This window comes from Geotrypetes seraphini, chromosome 4 (genome assembly GCF_902459505.1).
Source record: "Geotrypetes seraphini chromosome 4, aGeoSer1.1, whole genome shotgun sequence".
NCBI classification, from domain to species: domain Eukaryota; kingdom Metazoa; phylum Chordata; class Amphibia; order Gymnophiona; family Dermophiidae; genus Geotrypetes; species Geotrypetes seraphini.
The window spans coordinates 309,803,959-309,820,620 of NC_047087.1; the positions used below are offsets into that span (position 1 = coordinate 309,803,959).

The 16,662-nt window shown below is 44.2% G+C and overlaps 1 protein-coding gene across 20 annotated transcripts in view; it reads left to right on the top strand.

The window, feature by feature from the left end:
• The window catches only part of TCF7L2 (transcription factor 7 like 2), a 629,988-nt gene that overhangs the window by 460,488 nt on the left and 152,838 nt on the right, over window positions 1-16,662 (top strand). For 8 of the 20 annotated variants that reach the window (XM_033940354.1, XM_033940355.1, XM_033940357.1 and 5 more), the window contains exons 9-13: window positions 66-191; window positions 932-1,091; window positions 11,891-12,010; window positions 14,548-14,596; window positions 15,841-15,891. In XM_033940354.1, coding sequence (XP_033796245.1) covers window positions 66-191; window positions 932-1,091; window positions 11,891-12,010; window positions 14,548-14,596; window positions 15,841-15,891 — 506 coding nt within the window. The remainder of the gene's footprint in view (window positions 1-65; window positions 192-931; window positions 1,092-11,890; window positions 12,011-14,547; window positions 14,597-15,840; window positions 15,892-16,662) is intronic. The other 12 variants (XM_033940361.1, XM_033940359.1, XM_033940346.1 and 9 more) reach the window with 3 other exon arrangements.

Here is a 16,662-nt window from a genome sequence, read left to right on the forward strand (position 1 = left end):
CACCCCTTCCCATCCTTTCATTTTTCTTTTCATTCTGACAATTTACACAGCTTTTTCTTCTCTAGGTTTCCACCACATATGGTCCCACCACACCATAGTTTACACACAACTGGAATCCCCCACCCTGCCATAGTCACTCCAACAGTCAAACAGGAATCTTCTCAGAGTGACATGGGCTCTCTTCACAGCTCGTAAGTATTCATTTATTTTTGCTAATATTCTTCTAATTGTTTTTCATCCATAAAAAATCTTAATAAAATAAATTCTTATGAACAGATTTTGGTAGGAGAGGAACCTTTAGTACAAGGTCAGTAAGCCTAATGTTTCTTTGTATGTATTTAATTAATACTTCCTTCATGTTGTTTGCTGTATAGTTAGATCTTGAATAGAAGGGTTTTTCTCATTACAATTTTTCTTCTGACTACTGAAGATCTGCAGGTGCTTCCTTACAGCTGGCTTCTTGAACCTTTATTGTGAAATGTTCTTTCCAGTAAAAGGTGGAAACTATTCAGTCTGGTAGTGCAACAGGGGTTGCATGCCCCCCCCCCAAAAAAAAAAAAAGCTTGGTTATTGCTCATTTTAAAACAAAATTTTCCAGATTTTCAGGTATTTTTTGTGTTCATTTGACCTTTGGCTTATTTTTTAGGCACATAATCAATTCTGCATGCATTAATTTGTAGATAATATGCACATACAAGCGATTTGTTGCACTTTAAACTTTTAGGCACCTGTATAAATAGAATGTACCCACAAATGTACATCCCTGGCAAATTGCAGCAGAGAGAGGGTTTTAAGTGGAAAGAGATAGTGAGAAATGCTTCTGGAGACTGGTGTGTTTGGCATCTGGTAGAGAATATAAAAAGTAGTTGAAGGGAGTAGAAGATATTTGAAAAATATTCAGACCTCCAGTATTGAGCATTTTGTTTTCTAGGAAACATCAGGATTCCAAAAAGGAAGAAGAGAAGAAAAAACCACATATAAAGAAACCTCTTAATGCATTCATGTTGTATATGAAGGAAATGAGAGCCAAAGTAGTAGCAGAGTGTACGTTGAAGGAGAGTGCAGCCATCAATCAGATCCTTGGCCGAAGGGTAAGTATCTGTACAAATTCCAAGCTGAGTAAAAGAGGCAAAGAAATGACATCTCTGCCTGTTCTGTTAAGTGGTCTCATGTTCCTTAATTTTGGTCATAAAGAGAAGCTGCTTAGTATGTATGGCATTGAAGAAGATTGAGCAAGATCAGTTTTATTAGTAAAGTTTACGTTTTTGGCACGTTTTTTTCCCTCACAGACACTCATCGTGTTTTTAATGTTGTTGGTGCCCTGCCGGGTTTTACAGTCCCTCACTCATGGCAGTGTCCATTTATCCCCTGATGAAGGCATCTACGGATGCTGAAACTGGGATCCCTGTTGGGACAATCTAGGTGTGACCTAGACTCAATTGTACTCATATTAAGATGGACATTATACTAAAGACTGCGTCTATTTTTATGAGTTTCGTTTTATTGACTTAATAAAGAGTTCTCTTAGTTGATATTCTGGCATCTTTATTACCACTGTTGGGAAATATTCCATGATTTTAGCACTAATATAGGTCTATCAATTTTTAATGCATACTATTTAGTGAATTGTCCTCATTCTCTGAGGACAAGCAAGTGTGGGTAACACCATTCACAGAACCTGGTATGGACACAACCAAGTGCTCTATGTGAGAGATTTCTGGCTAAGTTTTCTAGGAATCCTGTTCATTCACACAAACACCCAGGCAGATATGGTTGGCAAGTACAACAAAAGCTTTATTTTTCACAGTTCGAGTGTTTTTTCACAGACGCGGAGGCTTCAACATAATTCTCACTTCATATGATATCAGTTTATTCCAGCAGACTAGTTCTCTTATTTTTATACTAGTATTTAAGCCCGTTACATTAACGGGTGCTAGAGTAGATGTCTGTCTGGGGGTTTTTTTTCTTTGTCTCTCTCTCCTTGGACGCTGTCTGTCTGTCATTCTTTCTGTCTGTGTCTCTCCCTGGCCCCCTGTCTATCTGTCTGTCTCTATCTCCCTGACTCCCTGCCTGCCTGTATTTATCTGTTGCGCCATGCCTGCATGTCTCTCCATGGCCCCCTTCCTATGTCCATAGTGTCCCATCCTATGTTCTTAGTGCCCACAGTGCCTCCTTCCTATGTCCTTAGTGCCCCCAGTGCCGCTTTCCTATGTCTTTAATGTCCCATCCTATGTCCTTAGTGCCCTCAATGCCTCCTTCCTATGTCCTTAGGGCCCTCAATGCCTCCTTCCTATGTCCTTAGTGCCCCCTCCTATGTTCTTAGTGCCCCCAGTGCTTCCTTCCCATGTCCTTAGTACCCTTTCCTAAGTCTTTAGTGCCCCCAGTGTTTCCTTCTCATGTCCTTAGTGCCCCCAGTGCCTCCTTCCCATGTCCTTAGTGCCCCCAGTGCCTCTGTCCTGTGTCCTTAGTGCCCCCAGTGCCTCCTATGTCCTTAGTGCCCCCAGTGCCTCCTTCCTATGTCCCCCTCACTGCCTTCCAGACTGTGTCCCACCCCATGAAGCCAGCCTGCCTCCCTCCCTCCCATCCCCCCCAACCCTTGAGCAGCATCTTTTCATTTCTAACCCCCCCTCCCCCGTACAGTAGATCCCGGCATTTTTCTATCCCTCCCTCCCATTCCTCTGTACAGTAGAACCGTTGAGCAGCATGTTTCCATCTCCCATTTTCTCCTCCATGTGTGGCTTTAAGAAATGTTCTCGCTGTAACCGGACCATTTCAGGCTATGACCCACAAAATTGGTGTATCCATTGTCTGGATCCTGAAGTCCAGCCTTTCCCATAACATCACTTAAGAAACAACCATCCTCCTCCAAAGCCATCATGTTGACCTTCCCACTGCTCCACCTCACATGGTATGGAGGAATAATAATAATAACTTTATTTTTCTATACCGCCAACACCCAAAAAGTTCTAGGCCAGGGGTGTCCAACCTGCAGCCCCATGAAGTATTTTGTGCAGCCCCAGTTGAGGGTGATGCAGTGCTTTCCTCTGCTGTCCCTGGGTGTTTACCGTCTTGCCGGCTCCCTCCTCTGTCTTGCTGCAGTGTTTGCGTGTTTGTACAGCCCCAGAAACATTTTTTTCGGCCATTGCGGCCCAGGGAAGCCAAAAGGTTAGACACCCCTGTTCTAGGTGGTTCACAGAATGGAGAGAACTGGACATTCCAGTGATGATACACAGCACACAGAAAAGCAGTACAATATTTCAATAGTGGGATCCATTGCACTCTCAACAGACCTAACACATATAACCATCCTAGCTATCCACAAACACTCGGATCCCTAAAACACTACCCAGCTCACAATGCGAATATAGCTCAGTTCACATCTATCCATTGAAACAAAGCCTCCCACACCAAACCAAGAAAGGCCAAAATTTTATCTTCTCCTCATAACGCATCAAACTACCTAGCTGCCAATTACCTTCCCATATCATGTGCGTACACCAACATTAGATCTGCCAGAAACAAAGCCAACCTCCTCAAGGACTGGATCACGGAGGAAAACTTAGGCTGTCTATTCCTAACAAAAATATGGCTTCCTTCATCAGAAGACTCACTCATCAAAGACCTCTGTCCACCATGTTACAAAACACTATCACTATGTAGAAAGAACAAACGAGGAGGGTGGTGGTGCATGGAATGTGCTCCCGAGAGAGGTGGTGGAGAGGAAAACGGTGACTGAGTTCAAAGAAGCATGGAATGAACACAGGATCTAGAATCAGAAAATAATATTAAATATTGAACATTAAGGCCAGTACTGGGCAGACTTGCACGGTCTGTGTCTGTATATGGCCATTTGGGGGAGGATGGCTGGGAGGGTGTAGATGGGCTGGAGTAGGTTTTGACGGAGATTTCGGCAGTTGGAACCCAAGCACAGTACCGGGTAGAGCTTTGGATTCTTGCCCAGAAATAGCTAAGAAGAAAAAATTTAAATTGAATCAGGTTGGGCAGACTGGATGGACCATTCGGGTCTTTATCTGCCGTCATCTACTATGTTACTATGTTACTTTCTCCAGATCAATCTACTGGAATTCAAACAACACAAAAACATTGAAATTCTCACTTGCATTCTCTTCTGTACGACTCCCAAAAACTGGATCAACGTAAGGGACATTTTCTACAACTACGTGTTTAAAAACACTCTCACCTCTCCTAATGCATATTACTAGGGGACTTAAACCTCCACTTAGAAATGAAAAATTACAACTTGGACACCAGTCTTCTCACCTTTCTGCAAGACTACTCCAGACACATAAAAGGCCACCACCTAGACCTCATTGCCATCTCTTCCAAAGACCCTCCACAGCCCCCTATATCCTCCTCTGAAGGCAAATGGCAACAATCTGTACTGGGACTGGTGCTATTTAACTTATTTATAAATGATCTGGAAATTGAAATGACAAGTGAGGTGATTAAATTTGCAGATGACACAAAACTGTTCAAAGTTGTTAAAACGCATGAGGATTGTGAAAAATTGCAGGCAGACCTTAGGAAATTGGAAGACTAGGCGTCCAAGTGACAGATGAAATTTAATATGGACAAATGCAAAGTAATGCACATTGAGAAGAATAACCCGAATCACAATTACCGGATGCTAGAGTCCACCTTGGGGGTTAGCGCCCATGAAAAGGATCTGGGTGTCATTGTAGACAACATGATTAAACCTTCCACCCAATGTGCAGTGGCGGCCAAAAAAGCAAACAGGATGCTAGGAATTATTATAAAAGGGATAGTTAACAAGACTAAGTATGTTATAATGCTCCTGTATCGCTCCATGGTGTTACCTCATCTGGAGTATTGCATTCAGTTCTGGTCTCCTTATCTTAAGAAAGATATGGTGGCACTAGAAAAGTTTCAAAGAAGAGCATCTCTGTCTCCTTTTTAAATGTTGACACCTTCAGCCTGGTTCCATCTGGTTATGTTGGAGCCCATCTTTGCAGAATAGGTTCCACCTTTCCCAGTTTGTCACCCATTTCCTAACAAATCTAAAACCCTCCTCCCTGCACTATCGCCTCATCCATGCATTGAAACTCTGGAGCTCTGCTTGTTTCTTGGGTCCTGTGTGTGGAACAGGGAGCACTTCTGAAGATGCTGTCCTGGAGGTTCTGGATTTTAACTTCCTACCTAAGAGCCTAAATTTGGCTTTCAGAACTTCCCTATCGATGGAATAAATTTCCATGCCAGGTGGTCGAGGCCTGTAGTGTAGCTGACTTCAAGAGTCGATGGGACAAACAGGTGGGAGTGCTGCAAGGTTATGCATGACAGAGGAGTACACCAGGGAGGAAGGGTTCTTGAGTGGGCAGACTTGTTGGGCCGCCGGCCCTCTTCTGCCATCATACTCTATGTTTCTATATCACATTTCCATATGTCATTGGTACCTATATCTATCAAGACAGCAGATTCCTCCCCAGCACTGTCTAAATTCGTATCTAGGTGACGTATGAGGTCTACCATCTTTGCACCAGGCAGGCAAGTGACCAAACAATTCTCACGTTCACCTGCCACCCAGCTATCTTCAATCCTAATGATGGAATCTCTCACTATAACGGCTGTCCTAACCCTTCCCTCCTGGTATTTAACTTCTGGTTCACATCTATTGATTTTATTGCATATTTAGTTAATTTGTATTTATTTATGTATATATTTGTAGAATAATCACTGGATCATGATCTGATATGACCAATGCGCCAATTTGTGCAGATATCTATATACAGTGGTGCCTCACACAACGAACTTAATTCGTTCCAGGAGCAAGTTTGTTATGCGAAAAGTTCGTTATGTGAAACGCGTTTTCCCATAACAATACATGTTAAAAAAAATAATTCGTTCTGTAGCATAAAATATGCTAAGATGACATAAAAAAAGATAAATTTTTGGTTATTATTTTTATTTAGATACATCTAAAAACATAATTGTTTTTTAAAACAACACACATTTTTTAAATTTAAAGACAGACTAAGTAGAGTCTAATTTTACAGTGAGAGGGCAGAGTCTCAGCGGCAAAAACTGGGACTTAACTGTTCATTATTTTTTTTTTTTCTACCGTGTTTCCCCGATGATAAGGCAGGGCCATCAAATAAGACAGCCCCCCCCTTTTTAGAAAAAAATGTAAAATAAGGCACCCCCCCGCAAATAAGCCACCCACCGATACCTGCGCTTACCCGAATCGGGTGGTACGGTGGGTGACTCCGTGTGGTCCCTGGCACCCCCGACACGATCGGGGCAAGAGGGAGCTCAAGCCCTCTTGCCCCCCCGACTCCCCGACACGATCGGGGCAAGAGGGAGCTCAAGCCCTCTTGCCCCCCCCGACTCCCCGACACGATCGGGGCAAGAGGGAGCCCAAGCCCTCTTGCCCCCCCGACTCCCCGACACGATCGGGGCAAGAGGGAGCTCAAGCCCTCTTGCCCCCCCCCGACTCCCCGACACGATCGGGGCAAGAGGGAGCTCAAGCCCTCTTGCCCCACCGATTCCCCAACTCCCCGACAATATCGGGCCAGGAGGGAGCCCAAGTCCTCCTGGCCACGGCGACCCCCTAACCCCACCCTGCACTACATTACGGGCAGGAGGGATCCCAGGCCCTCCTGCCCTCGACGCAAACCCCCCCTCCCCCAACGACCGCCCCCCCCAAGAACCTCCGACCGCCCCCCCAGCCGACCCGCGACCCCCCTGGCCGACCCCCACGACACCCCCAACCCCCTTCCCCGTACCTTTCTGTAGTTGGCCGGACAGACGGGAGCCAAACCCGCCTGTCCGGCAGGCAGCCATCGACGGAATGAGGCCGGATTGGCCCATCCATCCCAAAGCTCCGCCTACTGGTGGGGCCTAAGGCGCCTGGGCCAATCAGAATAGGCCCGGGAGCCTTAGGTCCCTCCTGGGGGCAGGGCCTGAGGCACATGGTCGGGTTGGGCCCATGTGCCTCAGGCCCCGCCCCCAGGAGGGACCTAAGACTCCCGGGCCTATTCTGATTGGCCCAGGCGCCTTAGGCCCCACCAGTAGGCGGAGCTTTGGGACGGATGGGCCAATCCGGCCTCATTCCGTCGTTGGCTGCCTGCCGGACAGGCGGGTTTGGCTCCCGTCTGTCCGGCCAACTACAGAAAGGTACGGGGAAGGGGGTTGGGGGTGTCGTGGGGGTCGGCCAGGGGGGTCGCGGGTCGGCTGGGGGGGCGGTCGGAGGTTCTTGGGGGGGGGGCGGTTGTTGGGGGGAGGGGGGGTTTGCGTCGAGGGCAGGAGGGCCTGGGATCCCTCCTGCCCGTAATGTAGTGCAGGGTGGGGTTAGGGGGTCGCCGTGGCCAGGACGACTTGGGCTCCCTCCTGGCCCGATATTGTGTGGGGAGTTGGGGAATCGGCGGGGCAAGAGGGCTTGGGCTCCTTTTTGCCCCGATCGTGTCGGGGAGTCGGGGGGGCAAGAGGGAACCAGGCGGAGAGAGGGCAGTTAAGCGCAGTGCCTGCGCGGAAGGATGCAGCTCGGGCGACTTCGTTGTGTGAAACGAAGTTCGTTGTACGGATCAAGACATAAAGTTCGTTGTGCGCAGCGTTCGCTGTGCGAGGCGTCCGTTATGCGAGGCACCACTGTATATAAAATCGGAGGTATGTATGTGTGTATGTGCCGCGATCACGCAAAAACGGCTTGACCGATTTGAACGAAACTTGGTATGCAGATCCCTCACTACCTGGGATGATATGTTCTGGGGGTCTCGTGGCCCACCTGCACACATGGGCGGAGCTACAAACAGAAAATCAGATTTCACCCATTCATGTCAATGGAAAATATGTAAAAAGCTGCCATTCTCACAGTAATTCAAAAACGGCTTGACCGATTTGAACGATACTTGGTATGCAGATCCCTCACTACCTGGGGTGATATGTTCTGGGGGTCTCGCGGCCCACCTGCACACGTGGGCGGAGCTACATACAAAATCAGATTTCACCCATTCATGTCAATGGAAAATATGTAAAAAGCTGCCATTCTCACAGTAATTCAACAACGGCTTGACCGATTTGAACGAAACTTGGTATGCTGATCCCTCACTACCTGGGGTGATTTGTTCTAGGGGTCTCGCGGCCCACCTGCACACGTAGGCGGAGCTACAAACAGAAAATCAGATTTCACCCATTCATGTCAATGGAAAATATGTAAAAAGCTGCCATTCTCACAGTAATTCAAAAACGGCTTGACCGATTTTAACGAAACTTGTTATGCAGATCCCTCACTACCTGGGGTGATATGTTCTGGGGGTCTCGCGGCCCACCTGCACACGTGGGCGGAGCTACACACAGAAAATCAGATCCCTCACTACCTTGGGTGATATGTTCTGGGGGTCTCGCGGCCCACCTGCACACGTGGGCGGAGCTACACACAGAAAATCAGATTTCACCCATTCATGTCAATGGAAAAAATGTTAAAAGCTGCCATTCTCATTGTAATTCAAAAACGGCTTGACCGATTTGAACGAAACTTGGTATGCAGATCCCTCACTACCTGGGGTGATATGTTCTGGGGGTCTCTCGGCCCACAACTCTATGTTGCTTGCTCAAGGGTGGGTTCACCCAACACTTTATGTTCTTGCTCCTGGAGGTGAAACTAAAAATGTTGTTTATAATCACGTTTTGCGTTAGTTGTATTGTATTCATTTTGTCAAATATTTCACATTATAATTTGAATATTGTACTTTTTATTAAGCTGTAAACCAATAATTTCATTCCCCACTATAAAGTATCTTTATTTGAATCCATTTACAGTGTTATTGCTATAATTAAATACACGGGCAACGCCGGGTCATCAGCTAGTTAAGTAAAATCTTTTTAAGAGCAACCAGATTTCAATTTATTGAGAAATAAACCTCATTTCTCCTTTCTTACTTTTTGACAAGTTAATAATGGGGTTGAAAAACTCCAGGCAAGTCAGTATTCACTGAGTTAAATTTAACCCTTCCCCCCCCCCAATTTAGGCTTTCTTCATTAATTTGTTTAGAAAAATGGCTGAAGATATTATCCGTGCTAATTATAATTTTGTCCTAGCAGCCTGGGATGCAGGGTATCAACAGGTATAACATCAGTAGTTAGCTGGTACAGAATTTTTTTTTTGTAAAACTTATTGCAATTTTTGTACTCCTACAAAGCCGCGGTAGAGGTTTCTACTGTGGGCCGTCAGAGTATTTTTCTTGCTGATCTGCGGTAGAAACTTCTACCACAGCTTTGTTTCTTAAGAGCATAACAGAATTGTCATACTGGGTCAGATCAAAAGTCCATCTAACGTTGTATTCTGTTTCTAATAGTAACTTAGGGCTAGATTCACTAACCTGCCCTAATCAGAACAATCCGTTTCCGATTCAGGCAGGTCCGACGAATTCACTAACCTAAAATATACAGATCAGGGCGACCGGAGGAACGCCCCCATCTGCCTGCACGAATCGCGCATGCGCAGACCTGTCCTAGCCGCGACTTTTTTTTTTTTAAACTTTAAACTTTTGCGAGCCCGTGGGTTATACCCGCTTCAGGTTAAAACCATGGGTTCGCACAGGCGGTCGGGGCAGGCATGTTCAGGGCCCAACTCTCCTGCTCCTATGCGGCAGCCTCTTCCCTCCTTCCCTTCAGTGCGAGCCCGCGGGTTTAAAGCTGACGCTGCATTGTGGCATGCAGCCCCGCTTTAAAACCATGGGCTTGCACTGCAGGGAAGGGCGACAGTGAGCAGGAGAGTCAGGGTGAGCAGGCAGGAGAGATCGGGGCAGGCAGGGGGTTCGGGTTTTGGGCAGGCAGGCATGTTCAGGGCAGGCAGGCTAATTCGAGGTTGCAGGAGATGGGGCTGACAGGTTAGAAAGCAGGGCGGCAGAAGGCAGGGCAGTCGCAAAGGGCTTCAACGACTGGTTGAGCAATCGCTTTTTGCGAGCTCAGTCAGATCAAAAAAAGTTTAGTGACTCACGTCCCTGCCTACTTTGCATGCAGTTCCCCTCATTTGCATGCGCACACCGGAAGCGGATTGCTACACACCTTACTGAATACTGCAAGAGGGAAATCTGGTCGCTAAGGGCTCGCAAACCGATCAGTACATGATCGGTTTGCTTAGTGAATCTAGCCCTTAGTCAGGTCACAAATATCTGGCAGAATCCTAAAGAGTATTAAAGTTCTATGCAACCAGAATTGCTCTGAAGGTGGTCAACTTACTCTTTTTAAGTTTTTTGGTATCATCCAGGTCTCATGTACAATCATGTGAAATAAGTAGGACACCCCATGAAATATTCAGCTCTTTCTTAAGTAATGTTAACATATCAATGTCAAATCTTTTTTTATTTATCTAGAAAAGAAAGTGATGTAATTGCAGGTAAACAACAAAAATTTTCCTTGATTTACTCATGAAACAAAAGATATCCACAAAAATATGTATTCAAACTGAGGAATAAATTAGGACACCCTAATAGCTAATGTTACCCCCTTTGGCTGAAATAACTGCAGTGAGATGCTTCTTGTAGCCATCTACCAGTCTCTGACATCGGTCTGAGGAAAGTTTGGCCCACTCCTCAATGCAGAATTCTTTCAGCTGTGAGAGTTTGAGGAAGTTTCTTGCATGTACAGGCCGTTTCAAATCACCCCATAGCATCTCAATGGGGTTAAGATCAGGGCTTTCACTTGGCCATTCCAGGAATCTCCATTTCTTAGTTTTCAGCCAGTCCTTGGTGGATTTACTGGTATGTTTTGTTGGGTCAAGTTCTGCTTCAGCTTTAATTTTCTTACCGATAGTCTCACATGTTCCTCAAGCACCCTCTGATACATGGTAGAATTCATGTTGGATTCTATGATGGTGAGCTGGTCAGATTCTGCTGCAGCAAAGCATTCCCAAACCATGACACTTCCACCTCCATGCTTCACAGTTGGTATGAGGTTCTTTTCCTGGAATGCTGTTTTTTATTGCGCGTCAAACATGTCCTCTTTTCTGGTGTCCAAATAATTCAATTTTAAACTCATCTTTCCATAGGACACTATTCCAGAAGTCCTGGTGTTTGTCTACATTCTCTCTGGCAAACTTCAGCATGGCCTTGATGTTTCTCTTAGAGAACAAAGGTTTCCTCCTTGCACACCTCCCATGCAAGTTAAATTTGTGCAGTCTCTTTCTGATAGTAGAGGCATGCACTTTCACATCAACAGCAACTTTCTTGGACGGCCAGACCTGGGCATGTTGACAGTTTGGAAAGTCCTCCATTTGTATACTATTTTCTGGACTGTGGAATGGCTAATGTCAAATTCTTTCGATATCTTTTTAAATCCCTTACCAGACATATAAGCTGCTACAATCTTCTTTCTGAAGGCCTCAGATAGCTCCTTTGATCTCACCATGGTGTTCACTCTCGCCGCAGCAGTCACGAGCATACCAAACTAAATGTATGAGGTTAAAGTAGGGCAAACCTCCTTCAAAATGCTGAGTTACGATGTTCTAATCATGTGCACCTGATGTGATACATCTGTGTGTGATTTGAGCCACTTTAAGTGGGAGGATATGTAGGGGTGTCCTAATTTATTCCTCAGTTAGAATAGACATTTTTGTGGATATCTTTTGTTTCATGAGTAAATCAAGGAAAAGTTTTGTTGTTTACCTGCAATTACATCACTTTCTTTCCCAGAGATTAAAAAAAATAAATAAATAAATTGACATCGATATGTGAACATTTCTTAAGAAAGAATTGAATATTTCATGGGTGTGTGCTAATTTTTTTACATGATTGTATGTACGTGTATGCTTCCTTTCCCCCCCCCCCCACCCCCGATTCGGTCTCTAATGACAAATACTGAGGTGAACCGCTCTACAAAAATCTTCTCCTTTTGTTTCTTCCGTTTGTCTCTTCAGTGGCACGCATTATCCAGAGAAGAACAAGCAAAGTACTATGAGCTTGCAAGAAAGGAACGACAGCTCCATATGCAGCTTTATCCAGGCTGGTCCGCAAGGGATAACTATGTAGGTGGCTATGTAGGTGGATATTTTCTCCCTAGATTGTACTGTTGACTATCTGCTGATATGTAACCACACAGCACTACAACACAGGCATTATTCTTTGGTGTGGTTTTGTTCATACCTTGGATTCCCCCTCCACCTCAAATTTGGCATTTTGGTTATATTGCAGACACAGTCTGAGAGAAGTAGCCTGCCCCTATAATGCACAGGGGGGAGTCCTAATTGAGTGTGGGGTAGGGGGGGCTTGATGGTGTTTGTACAGCAGTGCAACATGGGCTTCAGCAAATAGTGCTGCTCCCCCACCCCTGTATTTTATAAGCAATTTCACAGATTCTCTCTTGCTCCTCCCCCTCCCCCCCCAAAGAAAGAAAAGCAAAAAACATGCCTTGTTATAATGGAGTGTGATTTCAGTGCAAAGTGGAGTATTGGGTTCTCTGGTGGTCAGGACTAGTAAGAGTGGTGGAGTCGGAGGCCCAGGAAAGGGGAATTGACCATTCCCATGCAAGGAGAAAAAAATTACTCCACTTTTCACTGTTATTTATATCATTTATATTATGTGAATGAAAAAATGTTTGTGTGTTTCCACCTTTTCTTAGCAGAAAGTAATCCATTAAACTAGAAATTGTAGAACTACTTTGATACTGCTATAAAAAAAAAAATCACAGGTTCAGGTGAGAACTCATTAGCTAATAGGTCTCCGTATAAATTCTCTTGAAGGCAGGAGATCTGGAAACACATGCAGTTTTAAAATGGAACCTGGTTGAGCTAAAAGGGGAAAGCATTACTGTGCATGTTATTTTATATATGTTAGCAATAAAATAGTAAGGACCTCTTTCATGAAGCCACATGGCATTTGTTGTGCCATCCCAAATTATTTCTTTGATAAGAGAGGCCCTATATCCTGTAAATGAAGGGTAAACAGATGGTTGTGAAGATATGTTTTCTAAATTGTTTTGCTTGTTCTCTCTGTACGTGGGATTTCCTTCTGCACATATGGCACTCAGATGCATGAAAGATGATCATGAGATAGTGGCCCACAATGTGGGCTCATTCATTCTACTACACTTCCCCTTCTGTATTCGCGAATTCCGTATCTACGGATTCGCTTATTTGCGGTTTTAAATGAAAAAAATTACTTTCATTTTTTGGGCTCTTTTAAGCCCTTTAAGCCCCCCCTTAAGCCTTACCTGGTGGTCTAGCGGGTTTTCGGGGCAGGAGCGATCTTCCCACACTCCTGCCCCGTGCAGATCACTCACAGGAAATGGCTCAAGAGACTACGGGAGCTCAAGACAGCCATTTCCTGTAAAGCGTGGGAAGATCGCTGCTGCCTGAAAACCTGCTAGACTACCAGGTAAGGCTTAAAGGGGGGCTCACAGGGCTAAAAATAGCCGGGGGAAGCGGGGGATAAGGGCAGAACCGGACCGAATATTATTTGTGGTTTTTCCATATTCGCGGGCCGGCTCTGCCCCTAACCCTCGTGAATACGGAGGGGGAAGTGTACTACTTGCACGACTATGCAGAAAAGAAAAGCACTTATGCATAGGTTTAAGAAATACTAAGCAGCACATGTACAATAGATATAAACTAGATATCGGAAAACTGTTGCTGCTTTGGGGAGAAAAATTACTTCTTTTTTTTTCCTTTATCTTGGTTCTGAGACAGGTAGTGGCAGTTTCTTTTGCTGCAGCAGTACCTATGATCACCCGCATTTGGGGTTCTTTCTTTCATTTGTCATTGTGCATGCAAAACAGGCTTCTTAATAGCCACTGGTCATGGTCATTGGTAGAAAGAAGTGCACTGAGTCGTATCTGGTACATTAGACCAGTGGTTCCCAACCCTGTCCTGGAGGAGCACCAGGCCAATTGGGTTTTCAGGCTAGCCCTAATGAATATGCATGAGAGAGATTTGCATATAATGGAAGTGATAGGCATGCAAATCTGCTCCATGCATATTCATTAGGGCTAGCCTGAAAACCCAATTGGCCTGGTGGTCCTCCAGGACAGGATTGGGAACCACTGGATTAGACCTTTTTCTTGGGACCAACATAAGAATGATCCCACTTCAGTTGACTCCACTTTAGTGTACCACCCATTTCTGGGAGGGTGGGAGCACCTGTCCTAGAGAAGAATGCAAGCTTTATCCATGCCATAGAACAGGGGTAGGCAATTCCGGTCCTTGAGAGCCAGAGCCAGGTCAGGTTTTCAGGATATCCACAATGAATATGCACGAGATCTATTTGCATGCACTGCTTTCATTGTATGCTAATAGATCTCATGCATATTTATTATGGATATCCTGAAAACCTGACCTGGCTCCGGCTCTCGAGGACCGGAATTGCCTACCCCTGCCCTAGAAGGAGGGTACTCCAGTCCACAAGCTTCATAGTCAGTATCTTGAGGTAGCGGCCAGTGCTGGTCCTTCTGCCTAGGTCTCTGCTATGATTCTCCATTCAATCAGCTGGCCAATACTACCGTTCTATGAAGAGAACAGGGGGCTTTATTGTTGGGTATTTTCCTTACATAATTTTGTTGTTTTTCTCATATTTTATACAGGGAAAGAAAAAGAAGAGAAAAAGAGACAAGCAGCCGGGGGAGACTAATGGTAAGTGAATGCAATTGACGTCTCCCAACTTGAAACCTCGGGTAGATTGCAGCCTCTAATTGTTTCAGATTATTAATGGCCAGGCCTTCCCCTTGGCCTTGCTAGTAACTTGATTCCCCATTTAGCTTTCTTGTATCTTTACATATTACTTGGAGACATTCAGTAACTTGTTGCGTGGAAAATCCGTACATTAAACCCGCAAAGCCATTAACAGAAGCATACACTCTCAATATAGGAAAGATGAGTTTCAACTCTCCAAAAAGCCTTCTATTAGAATCGCTTTATCGGCCCTCAGAAATGCCACCAGATGTTCAACTAGCTTTCATAACAGCTGGCTTTACGCACTCAATCTTCACTGGGTCATACTATAAATAAATTTTTGCTCAAAAATGAGATGGGTAAAGTTATCACCAATACTAGGGTGTATCATTTATACATATTTGAGTACTTAGCTTGGGTGGTAAACAGCAAGGGACCAGCACGCCAACATGTTTCACCCTTGGGGGTTTCTTCAGGGCTACAATCCCTCTATTCAGAGTTAGCTTCACGATATGGCCACCCGTTAATCTCTACCAAGAAACCCCCAAGGGTGAAACATGTTGGCGTGCTGGTCCCTTGCTGTTTACCACCCAAGCTAAGTACTCAAATATGTATAAATGATACACCCTAGTATTGGTGATAACATTGCCCATCTCATTTTTGAGCAAAAATTTATTTATAGTATGATCCAGTGAAGATTGAATGCGTAAAGCCAGCTGTTATGAAAGCTAGTTGAACAACTGGTGGCATTTCTGAGGGCCGATAAAGCGATTCTAATAGAAGGCTTTCTGGAGAGTTGAAACTCATCTTTCCTATATTGAGAGTGTATGCATACCTTCTATTTTAATACAAGTTTGTCAAACGCCACATTAATTTATTAACAGAAGCATGACACGATTAACGTGTGCCGTTCGTACAGTTGTGTGCCATTTTGTGCGCATGTATATGACGTGTGTGAGATGTGCATGTGTTTGCTTGCTAATTTCGTGACTCTCCCTTTGGGCTCTGGTGCATGCCTTACGGTGGTTATCTCCTTGTTCCCCGCCCCTCCCAACCCTACACGTTAAATTAAGGAGGTTTGTTGACACTTAATGAAATTTAAAAATACTGCATAAGCAATCTCGTGTACCACTGAAGATATCCCGAATAATCTTTTTTTTCCTCTTTTTTTTGAAGGCTTTGTGTAATTTGTTCTTTTTTTTCAGAACACAGCGAATGTTACCTAAATCCCTGCCTCACACTTCCTCCGATTACAGGTGCTAATGTCATTCTGAGTCATTCCAACAGTTGTTTGGGGGGAATTGTTGGGGGGGTTGTTTTTTGGGGTGTGGTTTTTTTTTGTTGTTGTTTGTTTATAACTGTTTTGTATGCTGTTAGTTTTAACAACATAAACCCATGTATTAAGCCTTGTAGATATTCCATGCGTACATTATTTGAGCCTATCTATGGTCTTGTTTAATCTTTCTCATGAATAATTAGCTGTTAACATGTTTTAAAATAAAAATGTAAAATTAAAGTAAATGTTACTAATTGAATATGCAGTATTTCTTTCAAAATGACTGCTACAGTGTATAAGATTATGCATAGTAAACCTCCTTAATCTAATTACATCTTGCTTGTTTTTATTTTTATTGCACCCACTTAAATAGCCTTATTACAGCATGCATATACAATAAGCTTGGTTATTTTTTTCCTTTTCTGCTTAGCATTTTGACTTGCAATTAGCTAGCCTTAATCAATGCCTGCCTCATCCTGCTAAAATATATTTTTCCTACCCCTGGCTGATACTAATGCCCATATTTCACAGACTACTTACTTCTCTCTATTTGTATTCCCTCCTGCCCCTAAATATTATATAATTAATACATACACATATATTTATATATGTGTGTGTCTTGCTATATATATATATATATATATATGAGCAACACACACACACATATATAATGTTTTGTATTAAAGATAAATATCTCTCTTTCCATATATATATATATATATATATGGAAAGAGACAGATATTTATCTTTA